Below are 15,576 nucleotides of genomic sequence, written 5' to 3'. Positions count from 1 at the left end.
GGCTCTTGAGCCCTGGAAACATGACCAGTCCAAGTTGAGGTGCTTTGTATGTACAGTTGACGCTTGAACATATGGGTTTGAACTGTGCAAGTTAACTTACAGATTTTTTTCAAAAAATATGTACTATAGTACTACATGATCAATAGTTGGTTGAATCTGTGAATGTGGAACCCTGGATACGGAGGGCTGACTGTTAAGTTAGATGCAGATTTTCAATTGTGTGGGGATCTGTGCCCTAATTCCTGCCTTGTTCAAGGATCAGCTATATAAAGAATACTGGATTTTGAAGATTTAGTACCAAAAAAAGGGAATGTGAAACATGTAACTATAATTTAAAATATTGATTAAATATTAGAAATAATATTTTGGACTTACCAGGCTAAATTAAATACATTATTAAAATTAACTTTTTCTTTTAAATGTTTCTCATGTAGCTACCAACCCACTCCAGTACTCTTGCCTGGAAAATCCCATGGATGGAGGAGCCTGGTAGGCTGCGGTGCCTGGGGTTGTGAAGAGTCAGACACGACTTAGTTTTCACTTTTCACTTTCATGCATTGGAGAAGGAAATGGCAACCCACTCTGGTGTTCTTGCCTAGAGAATCCCAGGGACAGCGGAGCCTGGTGGGCTGCCGTCTATGGGGTTGCACAGAGTCAGACATGACTGAAGCGACTTAGCAGCAACAGCAGCATGTAGCTAATAGAAAATTTGAAGTTACATTTGTGATTCACATTATCTTTTTATTATAGTACTGGTCTAGACCAGGGTCAGCAAACTCTGGCCCATGCGCCAAATCCATCCTCCTGTCTGTTTTGAGATGACCTGAGAAAGCTAAGAACTGTTTTTAATAGATGAACATTGGCAGTTGATTTGATAAAAGGGAACACTAACTTTGTATTCCAATTAAGCAAAAATATTTTCTCATCCTATAAGAATTTCATTCTTTTCATTAATAATATAAAAAATTATACTGTTATATTTTGAATTTTGTCAAAAACTTTATGGAAAATGTTTTCTCTCATACCTATATAGTATCTTTATTCACTTGGCCCACAGAGGCTAAAATATTTCCTCTCTGGCCCTTTCCAGAAAAAAATTTGCTGACCTCTGGATTAGAGCCTACAATCTTGATGCAGAAATACTTATTACTTGTACTTTAGGCCCTCCCTCCCCTGAGAGCCAAGAAGTTAAAAAAAAAAAAATACTATCACATAGCACTTTTTTTTTCTGTCTATTCAGTAATGAGAATCCTATGGGAGGGGTCAGGCAAAAGGTGGACTCTGGAAGGCAAAATTAAATGTTAAAGAAAAGGAAAAAAGTGCTTACCTGGTTGGCACTGTAGTTAGTGGCCATGATCCTGCCACTTCCTGCTGTTTACCTTTGTTGCCTGGCAACCGCAGAAGGCAGCCCTTGCGGAAGGGCCTTGCAATTAGGGGCGGCCTTTTGCTTCTTGTTATTCATTTTATTGGCTGATAGTGCCCCCAGTATTCTCCCCTGAAACTTAGGTGCATTTTCATTTTAGAGATGTGAGGGACAGAGTAAATAAATGGGGGAAAACTGGTTGAATAGCAGCCCTGACTTTTCTAGCGTAACTTCTAGGTTCTTAGCATGCTTAAGAACTTCCAGATTGTCTTTGACTGGGCTCTTTAACCACCCTAGCAAATCATGGAGCCCAAGAGCAGTGCTTGTTCTTTGGGTGGAGTGGTGTAATGTACAACATACTTTAGAGCCAGACACTGGGGTCTGAGTCCTTATTCAACACAGGAACACAGGAGCTGTGTGATATAAAGCAATTGACATCCCTTCACTGAATTTCTGTAGTCGTTTGTATTGTGAAGATGATATAACAGAACCTTAACCGGGGAAACGAGGTAAAGTGAATAGAGTATCTAGATCATGTGTTCAGTACTGCGAAGACCCTGTTTACAGGGTACACTACTTCATTTTCTCAGACAGAACAAAGGAATGATGTTTTAAAAAGCAGTCGATTCAGATTTGTCCCCAGGAAGAAAAACATATCTTATCCTTTGTTCTTAATTGACTCCTGTCTCTACCATCACTCTCTAGAATCATACAGCCTAAGAATACAGGTGCTTGATGTAGGCTGGGTTGACTGGAATCCATAGTTGGTGCCATGAGACTGAGCAGGGAGGATGAAAGAACGCTGTAGTGTGGAAAGTAACAGATTCAGAAGATGAAGTGGTGATGCTAGGACACAAACCTAATCTGTTGGATTAGGCGACCTCTCTGAGGCTCATCTAAAATGGCATTATCAGACCTATCTACTGGGTTGTTAGGGAGAAAGTGGAATTGTGCTTTCTGAATTGTAAAGTTTATGTGTAAGGTGTTAAGATGAAAGGAAAAAAACTAAGAAATAAGTTGTCAAAAAAAAAAAAAAAATAGATCATTGAGAACCAGGAGAGCATTTTAGTGGATGCTTGTCAGTCCTTCTCCCGTCCTTCTTCCCCCAAAGTACTTATTCCAATCAATACACCAAGTAGAAGAACACTCATACACTTCTAGAGGTGGAGGTAGAAACAGCTCTTATTTTAGAGGTAGTTAACAGATGGATAATACGAGGTCTGGAAAGGAGACTCGTATGTTCAGTCGCTGAGGTTCTCATCACTCTCTAGAGTGATATTTTGGTCCCTAAAGCCATGATTATACTTAAGCAAGCATCATCTCTCTTAGAACTTCTGTCTTTAGCTGGTATGCTTTTCTAATAGAGATGTAATGTTATACGATGGTTGCACTCTTATTTTTTTAATTAACTAGTTTTTGTTTCATTTAAAAAAATGTACATGGGGAAAAAAGTTTCATTTTTACAGAAGGGTATTTAATGAAGAGCAAATCTCCATCTGACTTCAGCTCCCATTCCTGCTCCTCAAAGGCAACTACTGTTATTATTTTCTTGTGTCTCCTTCCAGAAATATTATAGGCATTCTTAGACTAATGGGAGTAAGCTGTCCACATTGTTTGGTGATTTGCTTTTTTGACCATTTTGGAGATTTTTTTCATAGCAGTATATTATTTCATTTTAGGGTATGCTGCTAAGTCACTTCAGTCGTGTCCGACTCTGTGTGACCCCATAGACGGCAGCCCACCAGGCTCCCCCGTCCCTGGGATTCTCCAGGCAAGAACACTGGAGTGGGTTGCCATTTCCTTCTCCAATGCATGAAAGTAAAAAGTGAAAGTGAATTCACTCAGTCGTGTCCAACTCTTAGTGACCCCATGGACCGCAGCCTACCAGGCTCCTCCGCCCATGGGATTCTCCAGGCGAGAGTACTGGAGTGGGCTGCCATCGCCTTCTCCATTTTAGGGTATACCATCATGTATTTTTTAGTCTAATTTAGATGATATTTAGGTCATCTTCAGTCTTTTGCTGTTACATACATTGCTGCAATGAAAATCTATATCTACCTATATATCATTATGAGTATAAAGATATATATATATATATAGAGAGAGAGAAGTATATGGCTTTATGAGTATAAAGATATATATAGAGAGAGATAGAAGCATATGTCTTTATGAATGTATGTGATTAGTAGGATAATTCTAAAAGTGAACTGCAAACTCACAGGGTTTATGAACTTAGAACACGAGTAGACAATATCAAATTGCTGCTCAAAGACACTGCCAGTTTATACATCTGCTAGTGGTACACGTGAGCGCCTAGTTCTCCACTCGCTTTCCAACACTACACCAATGGTTTCCCTGTTTTTGTCCACCCGATAATAAGAACTAATATGGTTACTATAAGCCATGCAGTCTTCATTGCTTTTTATAATATTTTCTCCTTTTGTTCTCACAAGAACCCAGGCCTAGGAAACAAGAGAATGCACAGTGAGGAGTAGAACCAGGATTCAATCTCAAGTGTTCTGACTCTAGAGCAATCAGTTTTAACCACTACACTGTATTGCTTCTTAACTGTAGGTGAAACGTGGTGTTTCATTTTTTACATTTTCATTTCTTTAATTATGAGTTTTTTCCCCCTTATGTTTATATGTTTTGTTTCTTTTTTTTCCCCCTGAAAATAGCCTTTCATGTTTTTCGCCATTTGCTATTGGGCTGTTGATCATTTATATTAACTGTCTGAAACTTCATGTATTGAGGAAATCAGCCCTTTGTCAACTATGTTACAGACATTTTCCCCCAGGTTTTCATTTAATTTTCGTTTGTGGCTTTTTTTTTTTTTTTGCCATAGACATCTTCTTAATATTTATGTAGTCAAATATATTACTCTTTCTTTCTGTGCTTCCAGATCTTATCCTTTGAAAGCTTTTTGTAAGTTCCAGTATTTACCCCTGGTTACAGTTTTTTTTTTTTTTTGGTTACAGTTTTTATATGTAAATTTTTGTTCTGTTGGTATTTGTTTTGGTGACTAAGCTGAGGTCAGTCTCTAGATACCTAACTAGTTGTCTCAGCATCATTTACTGAATAAGCCGTCTTTTCCTACTGACTTGAAATACGACCTTTATTGTATTCCCGAATATTTGGGTCTCTTTCTGGATCCTCTAGCCCATTCTTCTGTGGGGAGACGTGACCATTTTAAGTTATTTGTGTCTCTTTAAAATCCATGGTTCAATCCTGCCTGAGTCCTATGTGAATTCTCCACTTAGTGTTTTACAGACACTTACAGGAATTGTAATATAATTAGTAACAGGCATTTACAAGCTTCTAATAAAATCGTATTAAATTTTAGCCGTTCTTCTGATTGACTGCTTGACTTCAGGTACAGCTGTTGTTCTTTCATCAAACCAACTCTTTCAAAGTTGGAAGGGTTCATACAGGCCCCACTGAAAAAATAGGCCTCACGATATTTTCATGATTTGATTCAGTTCTCTAATGCCTGAAACAGACTATTCAGTTCAGTTCAGTTCAGTCGCTCAGTCATGTCAGACTCTTTGCAACCCATGGACTGCAGCATGCCAGGCTTCTCTGTCCGTCACCAATTTCCAGAGCTCACTCAAACTCATGTCCATCGAGTAAGAGATGCCATCCAACCATCTCATCCTCTGTCGTCCCCTTCTCCTCCCGCCTCCAATCTTTGCCAGCATCAGTCTTTTCTAATGAGTCAGTTCTTCGCATCATGTGGCCAAAGAACTGGAGTTTCAGCTACAGCATCAGTCCTTCCAATGAATATTCAGGACTGATTTCCTTTAGGATAGACTGGTTGGATCTCCTTGCAGTCCAACGGACACTCAAGAGTGTTCTCCAACACCACAGTTCAAAAGCATCAATTTTTCGGCGCTCAGCTTTCTTTATAGTCCAACTCTCATATCCATACATGACTATTGGAAAAGCCATAGCTTTGACTAGACAGAACTTTGTTGGCAAAGTAATATAGCTGCTTTTTAATATGCTGTCTAGAAATGGTATGGACCTAACAGAAGCAGAAGATATTAAGAAGGTGGCAAGAATACACAGAAGATCTGTACCAAAGGGATCTTCACAACCCAGATAATCATGAAGATGTGATCACTCATACTCACCTAGAGCTGGACATCCTGGAATGTGAAGTCAGGTGGACCTTAGGAAGCATCATTAAGAACGAAGCTAGTGGAAGTGATGGAATTCCAGTTGAGCTATTTCAAATCGTAAAAGATGGTGCTGTGAAAGTGCTGTACTCAATATGTCAGCAAATTTGGAAAACTCAGCAGTGGCCATCAGACTGGAAAAGGTCAGTTTTCATTCCAATCCCAAAGAAAGGCAATGCCAAAGAATGCTCGAACTACCGCACAATTGCACTCATCTCACACGCTAGTAAAGTAATGCTCAACATTCTCCAAGCCAGGCTTCAGCAATACGTGAACTGTGAATTTCCAGATTTTCAAGCTGGTTTTAGAAAAGGCAGAGGAACCAGAGATCAAATTGCCAACATCCGTTGGATCATTGAAAAAGCAAGAGATTTTCAGAAAAACGTCTATTTCTGCTTTATTGACTATGCCAAAGCCTTTGACTGTGGTAATAAACTGTGGAAAATTCTGACAGAGATGGGAATACCAGACCACCTGACCTGCCTCTTGAGAAACCTGTATACAGGTCAGGAAGCAACAGTTAGAACTGGACATTGAACAACAGACTGGTTCCAAATAGGAAAAGGAGTACGTCAAGGCTCTATATTGTCACCCTGCTTATTTAACTTATTTGCAGAGTACATCATGAGAAACGCTGGGCTGGATGAAGCACAAACTGGAATCAAGATTGTCGGGAGGAATATCAATAATCTCAGATATGCAGATGATACCACCCTTATGGCAGAAAGTGAAGAGAAACTAAAAAGCCTCTTGATGAAAGTGAAAGAGGAGAGTGAAAAAGTTGGCTTAAACTCAACATTCAGAAAACTAAGATCATGGCATCTGGTCCCATCATTTCATGGCAAATGTGGAAACAGTGGAAACAGTGGCTGACTTTATTTTGGGGGGCTCCAAAATCACTGCAGATGGTGATTGCAGCCATGATTAAGACTGTTGCTCCTTGGAAGAAAAGTTATGACCAACCTAGACAGCATATTAAAAAGCAGAGACATTACTTTGCTAACAAAGGTCCGTCTAGTCAAGGCTATGGTTTTTCCAGTAGTCATGTATTGGTGTGAGAGTTGGACTATAAAGAAAGCTGAGTGCCAAAGAACTGATGCTTTTAAATTGTGGTGTTGAAGAAGACTCTTGAGAGTCCCTTGGACTGCAAGGAGATCCAATCAGTCCATCCTAAAGGAGATCAGTCCTGGGTATTCACTGGAGGGACTGATGCTGAAGCTGAAACTCCAATATTTCGGCCACCTGATGTGGAGAGCTAATTCATTTGAAAAGACCCTGATGCTGGGAAAGATTGAGGGCAGGAGGAGAAGGGGACGACAAAGGATAAGATGGTTGGATGGCATCACCGACTCAATGGACATGGGTTTGGGTGGATTTCGGGAGTTGGTGATGGACAGGGAGGCCTGGCATGCTGCAGTTCATGGGGGTCGCAAAGAGTCGGACACGACTGAGCAACTGAACTGGAACTAGGTTGGTCATAGCTTTCCTTCCAAGGAGCAAGCATCTTTTAATTTCCTGGCTACAGACATCATCATCTGCAATGATTTTGGAGCCCAAAAAATAAAGTCTGTCACTGTTTCCATTGTTTCCCCATCTATTTGCCATGAAGTGATGGGATTAGATGCCATGATCTTAGTTTTCTGAATGTTGAGTTTTAAGCCAACTTTTTCACTCTCCTCTTTCACTTTCTTCAAGAGGCTCTTTAGTTCTTCTTACTTTCTGCCATGAGGGTGGTGTCATGTGCATATCTGAGGTTATTGATATTTCTCCTGGCAATCTTGATTCCAGCTTGTGCTTCATCCAGCCCGGCATTTTGCATAATGTACTCTCCATATGAGTTAAATAAGAAGGGTGACAATATTCAGCCTTGATGTACTCCTTTCTGGATTTGGAACCAGTCTGTTGTTCCATGTCCAGTTCTAACTGTTGCTTCTTGACCTGCATACAGATTTCTCAGGAGGCAGGTCAGGTGGTCTGGTATTCCCATCTCTTTAAGAAGATGGTACTCTTTCCACAGTTTGTTGTGATCCACATAGTCAAAGGCTTTGGCGCAGTCAATAAAGCAGAAGTAGATGTTTTTCTGGAACTCTCTCACTTTTTCGATGATCCAATGGATGTTGGCAATTTGATCTCTGGTTCCTCTGCCTTTTCTAAATCCAGTTTGAACTATTGGAAGTTCTCGGTTCATGTACTATTGAAGCCTGGCTTGGAGAATGTTGAGCATTACTTTGCTAGCATGTGAGATGAGTGCAATTATGCAGTAGTTTGAACATTCTTTGGCATTGCCTTTTTGGGGACTGGAATGAAAACTGACCTTTTCCAGTCCTGTGGCCACTGCTGAGTTTTCCAAATTTGCTGGCATATTGACTGCAGCACTTTCAAAGCATCATCTTTTAGGATTTTAAATAGCTCAACTGGAATTCCATCACCTCCACCAGCTTTGTTTGTAATGATGTTTCCTAAGGCCCACTTGACTTTGCACTCCAGGATGTCTGGCTCTAGGTGAGTGATCACGCCATCATGGTTATCTGGGTCATGTTGATCTTTTTTGTATAGTTCTTCTGGGTATTCTTGCCACCTCTTCTTAATATCTTCTGCTTCTGTTAGGTCCATACCATTTCTGTCCTGTATCGTGCCCATCTTTGCATGAAATTTTCCCTTGGTATGTCTAATTTTCTTGAAGAGATCTCTAGTCTTTCCCATTCTATTGTTTTCCTCTTATTTCTTTGCACTGATCACTGAGGAAGGCTTTCTTATCTCTCTTTGCTATTCTTTGGAACTCTGCATTCAAATGGGTATATATTTCCTTTTCTCCTTTGCCTGTAGTGTTTCTTCCCTTCTTGGCTATCTGTAAGGCCTCCTCAGCAACCATTTTGCCTTTTTGCATTTCTTTTTCCTGGGGATGGTCTTGATCACTGCCCCCTGTACCATGTCATGAACCTCCATCCATGGTTCATCAGGCACTCTGTCTATCAGGTCTAATCCCTTGAATCTATTTCTGACTTCCACTGTATAATTTTAAGGGATTAGATTTAGGTCATACCTGAATGGTCTGGTGGTTTTGCCTACTGTCTTCAATTTAAATCTGAATTTGGCAATAAGGAGTTCATGATCTGAACCACAGTCAGCTCCCGTTCTTGTGTTTGCTGACTGTATAGAGCTTCTCCATCTTTTGCTGCAAAGAATATAATCAATCTGATTTTGGTGTTGACCATCTGGTGAGGTCCATGTGTAGAGTCTTCTCTTATGTTGTTGGAAGAAGGTGTTTGCTATGACCAGTGTGTTCTCTTGGCAAAACTCTGTTAGCCTTTGCCCTGCTTCATTTTGTACTCCAAGGCCAAACTTTCCTGTTACTCCAGATATCTCTTGACTTCCTACTTTTGCATTCCAGTCCCCTATAATGAAAAGGACGTCTTTTAGTTTTTTGTGAAGGTCTTGTAGGTCTTCATAGAACCGTTCAACTTCAGCTTCTTCAGCATTACTGGTTGGGGCATAGACTTGGATTACTGTGATACTGAATGGTTTGCCTTGGAAATGAACAGGGATCATTCTGTCATTTTTGAGACTGCATCCAAGTACTGCATTTCGGACTCTTTGGTTGACTATGATGGCTATTCCATTTCTTCTAAGGGATTCTTGCCCACAGTAGTAGATATAATGGCATTCCAGTCCATTTTAGTTCACTGATTCCTAAAATGTCGATGTTCACTCTTGCCATCTCTTGTTTGGCCACTTCCAATGTACCTTGATTCATGGACCTGACATTCCAGGTTCCTCTGCAGTATTGCTCTTTACAGCATCGGAGCTTGCTTCTATCACCAGTCACATCCACAACTGGGCTTTGTTTTTGCTTTGGCTCTGTCTCTTCATTCTTTCTGGAGTTATTCCTTCACCGATCTCCACTAGCATATTGGGCACCTACCGACCTGGGGAGTTCATTTTTCAGTGTCCTTTCTTTTTGCCTTTTCATACTGTTCCTTAGACCATTAAGAAATCTTTTATTTGGATTGGGATAATCTGCCATTGAACAACAAACTTACTTTGTGTCTAGAGGAAATGTATGAACTGTATAATTGAGGGCAGCTACCACCTTGAGCACTGGAATCAGATTGCATGGATTAAATTCTAGTTCTGCCTAAATGTGTGACTTTGGATAAGTTAGTTGATCCTCCTGGATCTGAGTACCCTTATGGTGTGAAATGAGCATATTTTAGTTTTGAGCATTAAACATACATAACATGCCTAGTAGGTGCTTGATGCATAGTGAGTGTTCAATAATTTTAGCATTAATTTGGCTCAAGACTGCCCAGTAAACAGAAATACATATTCAGGTTACCTGAAACAGGTAAGGGGAGAATTTTTTATAAAGTTATAGGATATTCATAACAGATTTCAAAAGTAGATAGTATAGTTTGGGTCTCAGAGGGTATTAGAATCTGGACGATAGAACATGATCAGGAAGGGAGATTTTTTTCCTCCATCTCCTTTTCCTCTTCAAATCAGCCAACTGATTTGCTTCCTCACTGACAGCCACCATCCTGAGATAACTTGGGTTCATACCTTTCTTGCAACCTTATGAGAAAGAGTCTTAACTAATGCAGCAGGAGGGAATGGGAAGAACAGAAAGAATGCTGGTTAGTTTAAGTGGAGAGAGACCATAGAAGGTAAAACTTTTGCTTTGAAGCAGCGGATCTTCTTTTAAACAAATAGGTAATAACTTTCCCACAGTCAGTTATCAGTTTTCTGTGTAGTTTTCCATGCTTTTGAATAGAAATAGTAGGGATTTCCTGGCGGTCTAGTGGTTAAGACTCCATGTTCCCAATGCAAGGGGCACAGTTGTTCTTTGATCAGGGAACTGAAATCCCACATGCTTCACAAAATGAAATAAAAATAAAACAAATTTTTTAAAGGATAGAAATAATACATAGAAAAACATATTTTATTCATTACCTTTTTCATATATCACAGCATACATACTACTTCGTTTTTAAGATCAAAAGATATATTTTGAATATCATTAAATATTAGTGCATAAAGAGGTTCCTTGCTTTTTTACAGCTGCATAGTATCACACTGATGATGTATTATAATTTATCTAACCAGTTTCCTGTTGTTGAACATTTAGTTTGTTTTTAAACTTTTGCTATCACAATGCAGCAATGACTAACTTTGTACATGTGTTATTTTTCATTGTGTGAGTATATTTGTATGATAAATTTATAGAAATAAGATTGTGAAGTCAAAAGTTATGTGCAATTTGATAGATACTGCCAAATTGCCTTCTAGAGGTCATTCCCTCTCCAACCATGTATCAGAGATCTTGAAGCCTTGATAGATTGGTTAGATCTTCAAGTTTGCTTTTATCCTGCATCTCTTCCCAGACATTAAAGAAAAGTTGTGTTGTTAGGTAAACTATCTCATTTAGTGCTTTCTAATTAGTAACAGTCAAAAGTTTCTACTTGAACTTTCAGTGTATTTTTACTTCCTATGGCAATTTTTTCCCCCTTTTTTGTCATGCAGCTTGCAGGCTCTTAGTTCCCCAACCAGGAATTGAACCCAGGCCCTTGGCAGTGAAATCTCAGTCCTAACCACTGGATGGCCAGGGAATTCCCCCCATGGCAATTTTAAAACCAGAAGAATCATTAGTAGCCTCAATAGTAAAAACTTGGTTGTTGTTGTTTTTCAGTCGCCAAGTCGTGTCCGACTATTTGAGACCCCGTGGGCTGCAGTACGCCAGGAATCCCAGTCCTTCCCACCCCCGAGAGTTTGCTCAGGTTCATATGCATCGAGTCCGAGATGCTATCTAAACATCTCAATCCTCTGTCGCCCTCTTCTCCTTTTGCCCTCAGTCTTTCCCAACATCAGGTTCTTTTCTAATGAGTCAGCTCTTTGCATCGAGTAGCCAAAGGATTGGAGCTTCAGCTTCTCAAGAGTCTTCTCCAGCACCACAATCCTAAGGCATCAATTCTTTGGCACTCAGCTTTCTTTTTTTTTTTTTTTTTAATGAAAGGGTGCTGACTCAGCTAGTGTCTTAATCTGTTCAGGCTGCTGTAGCAAAATAACATAGACTGGATGGCTTAAACCACAGACATTTATGTCCTTCAGTTCTAGAGACTGGAAGTCAAAGTGCAGGGAGCCAGTCGATTGCATATTCTGGTGACAACTCTTTTCATGGCTTGCAATCAGCTACCTTCTCACTGTGTTTTCACATGGTAGAGAAAGATGGCTGTCATCCTCAGATTAGGACCTCTACCTTTATTCACTCATTTAACCTTAATTACCTCCTAAAAACCCTATATCCAAATATAGTCACACTGGAGATGAACACATCAAGATAAGATTTTTAAAATTTTTTAATTGAAGGATAATTGCTTTACAGAATTTTGTTGTTTTCTGTCAAATGTCAACATGAATCAGCCATAGGTATACATATGTCCCTTCCCTCCATAAAATTTTTTTAATGGTGTTTAACATAAACAGTTTTTTTTTTTTTTTTAGTTGTTCAACTTTACCTGTCCAAGTAAAATTTGAAGCTACTGTATTACTTGCTTTTTACTATTTATCCTATCTGTTCGCATGTCTTTGTTTTATTTAGTTATTTATTTGCTTCTTCTTTCCTTCTTCTTGGATTATTTTCTATTACTTTATCATCTCTCTCCATTAGCTTGGAAGTTATATGTGTTTTGTTTTTTTTTTCCCCAAATCTTCCCACCCTCTCCCTCTCCCACAGAGTCCATAAGACTGTTCTATACATCAGTGTCTCTTTTGCTGTCTCGTATACAGGGTTATCGTTACCATCTTTCTAAATTCCATATATATGTGTTAGTATACTGTATTGGTGTTTTTCCTTCTGGCTTACTTCACTCTGTATAATAGGCTCCAGTTTCATCCACCTCATTAGAACTGATTCAAATGCATTCTTTTTAATGGCTGAGTAATACTCCATTGTGTATATGTACCACAGCTTTCTTATCCATTCATCTGCTGATGGACATCTAGGTTGCTTCCATGTCCTGGCTATTATAAACAGTGCTGCGATGAACATTGGGGTACACGTGTCTCTTTCCCTTCTGGTTTCCTCAGTGTGTATGCCCAGCAGTGGGATTGCTGGATCATAAGGCAGTTCTATTTCCAGTTTTTTAAGGAATCTCCACACTGTTCTCCATAGTGGCTGTACTAGTTTGCATTCCCACCAACAGTGTAAGAGGGTTCCCTTTTCTCCACACCCTCTCCAGCATTTATTATTTGTAGACTTTTGGATCGCAGCCATTCTGACTGGTGTGAAATGGTACCTCATAGTGGTTTTGATTTGCATTTCTCTGATAATGAGTGATGTTGAGCATCTTTTCATGTGTTTGTTAGCCATCTGTATGTCTTCTTTGGAGAAATGTCTATTTAGATCTTTGGCCCATTTTTTGATTGGGTCATTTATTTTTCTGGAGTTGATCTGTAGGAGTTGCTTGTATATTTTTGAGATTAGTTGTTTGTCGGTTGCTTCATTTGCTATTATTTTCTCCCATTCTGAAGGCTGTCTTTTCACCTTGCTAATAGTTTCCTTTGATGTGCAGAAGCTTTTAAGTTTAATTAGGTCCCATTTGTTTATTTTTGCTTTTATTTCCAATATTCTGGGAGGTGGGTCATAGAGGATCCTGCTGTGATGTATGTCAGAGAGTGTTTTGCCTATGTTCTCCTCTAGGAGTTTTATAGTTTCTGGTCTTACGTTGAGATCTTTAATCCATTTTGAGTTTATTTTTGTATATGGTGTTAGAAAGTGTTCTAGTTTCATTCTTTTACAAGTGGTTGACCAGATTTCCCAGCACCACTTGTTAAAGAGATTGTCTTTAATCCATTGTATATTCTTGCCTCCTTTGTCAAAGATAAGGTGTCCATATGTGCGTGGATTTATCTCTGGGCTTTCTATTTTGTTCCATTGATCTATATTTCTGTCTTTGTGCCAGTACCATACTGTCTTGATAACTGTGGCTTTGTAGTAGAGCCTGAAGTCAGGTAGGTTGATTCCTCCAGTTCCAATCCTAAGGCATCAATTCTTCGGCACTCAGCTTTCTTTATAGTACAACTCTCACATTTATACATGACTACTGGAAAAACCATAACTTTGATTATATGTATCTTTGTTGGCAGAGTGATGTCTCTACTTTTTAATATGCTGTCTATGTTTGTCATAGCTTTTCTTCCAAGGAGCAAGCGTCTTTTAATTTCATGGCTGCAGTTACCTTCCACAGTGATATTGGAACCCAAGAAAATAAAATCTGTCACTGCTTCCACTTTTTCCCCTTCTATTTTTTTCTTGAAGTGATGAGACCAGATGCTGTGATCTTAGTTTTTTGAAAATTGAATTTCAAGCCAGCTTTTCACTCTCTTCTTTCACTTCATCAAGAGGCTTTTTAGTTCCTCTTCACTTTCTACCATTAGAGTGGTATCATCTCATCTATTACATAGTTTAGCGAACAGCTCTTGAAGGTTTCTTCCAGATGGCTCCAAAGTGCCCTGCATGCTATTTCACTGGGGCAGGTGATGATGGGTCTTAGAGTGGAGACTTGGCTTTTGCCTGTTTTCCTGAGCTAACAGGATCTTATCCAACCAGCTATTGGCCCGTCTTTGAAGTATTTAAACTTCCTGTTTTCTATATATTTTTATAGGAACTGAAGACACAGTTGTGTACACAGTAAATACTGAAAATTTTGGCTGCAAATATAGAAACGATTTCAAAAATTCTCTATAGATTACAAATTTCTGACCCTATTTTCTTTCCTGCGATGGGGCTGCAAAGAGTTGGACGTGACTGAGTCCACACACACTAAGTACCACGTATGAAGATGCTAGAGGAATTCAATAGGTGGGCAGGTGGAGAGGTGGGGTTAAGAGATTCCTAGGTAGTTTTTCAATATTGCTCTGTATATTAGGAAAAACTTCAGTCCTCCTTTACTCTCACACTACTATCTTATTAACACTTTTGACACCAGATGTGGCGGGGGGAGGTTTACCCATATAAGTAATTCCATGACACAAGCTGGGTATCCTACAATTTAGCTCAAGGAGATAATATCTGGTGACAACATCAGACCCCACAGGTTAAGGGCTCAGTCCCACAAGACTGCCTGCCCTCCTACCCTTCAGATCCCAATTGCCAAGTCCAGGTTGCTACTTGTGCTTCTAATCAATCAGCTGTAAGTCAGAGGTTCCCATAATCCCCTCCTTGAGTTTAGGTAATTTGCTAGAATGGCTCACGGAACTCAAGAAAGTACTCTTTACTGCTTTTTATAAAAGGCAATGACAGGGGACTTCCCTGGTAGTCTCGTGGTGAAGAATCCACCATGCAGTGCAAGGGACTTGGGTTCAATCCCTGGTGGGTCAGCTAAGATCCCACGTGCCACAGAGCAGCTAAGTCTGCGTGGCACAAAAAGAGAAGTCCGAATGATGCAACAAAGAGCCTGTGTGCTGCCACAAGGACCCAGAACAGCCAAAATAAAATTTCTTTAAAAGAATATGATAAAGGATACTGATGAACCTCCAGATGGAAGAGATGCTCAGGAAAGGTGTGTGGGAAGCAGTGTGGAGCTCCCATATCCTCTGCAGGCCTGCCACTCTCCCTGGAAACTCTCCAAACCTTACTCATCTTATTGGGATTTCCATGGAGGCTTTATCACACAGGTCTAATCCATCCTTAACTCCACTTCCAGCACCTCTCCCTTGTACAGAGAATGGGGGTGGGGTTGAATTCTAAGTCTCTAATCACAATTTGGTCTTTCTGTGATCAGCTTTCATCCAGGAGCCCACCAAGAATCACCTCACTGGGAACAAAAGCACCCCTATTACCCAGGAAATTCCAAGCACTCTGTTAGGAACCAGGATCAAACACCAAATGTTAGCATAAAAGATGCTCCTAGAGCCTTTATGTTCTTGCCTGGAGAATCCCAGGGACGGGGGAGCCTGGTGGGCTGCTGTCTATGGGGTCACACAGAGTCGGACACGACTGAAGTGACTTAGCAGCAGCAGCAGCAGAGCCTTTATCAC

The 15,576-nt window shown here is 39.9% G+C and overlaps 1 protein-coding gene across 2 annotated transcripts in view; it reads right to left on the bottom strand.

Moving 5' to 3' along the window:
• Positions 1-15,576, bottom strand: part of CFAP126 (cilia and flagella associated protein 126) — a 32,840-nt gene that overhangs the window by 2,499 nt on the left and 14,765 nt on the right. The window contains exon 1 of one of the 2 annotated variants that reach the window (XM_019987197.2): positions 1,328-12,237. The exons of the other annotated variant lie outside the window; for it this stretch is intronic. Coding sequence (XP_019842756.2) covers positions 1,328-1,354 — 27 coding nt within the window. The 5' untranslated portion in view covers positions 1,355-12,237. Of the gene's footprint in view, positions 1-1,327; positions 12,238-15,576 lie in introns of those variants that run through there. 2 annotated transcript variants of the gene reach the window in all.

This window comes from Bos indicus, chromosome 3 (assembly GCF_029378745.1).
Source record: "Bos indicus isolate NIAB-ARS_2022 breed Sahiwal x Tharparkar chromosome 3, NIAB-ARS_B.indTharparkar_mat_pri_1.0, whole genome shotgun sequence".
Taxonomy (NCBI): Eukaryota; Metazoa; Chordata; class Mammalia; order Artiodactyla; family Bovidae; genus Bos; species Bos indicus.
Note: the sequence above shows the minus strand (reverse complement) of the source record. Positions and strands in the feature narration are given on the sequence as shown.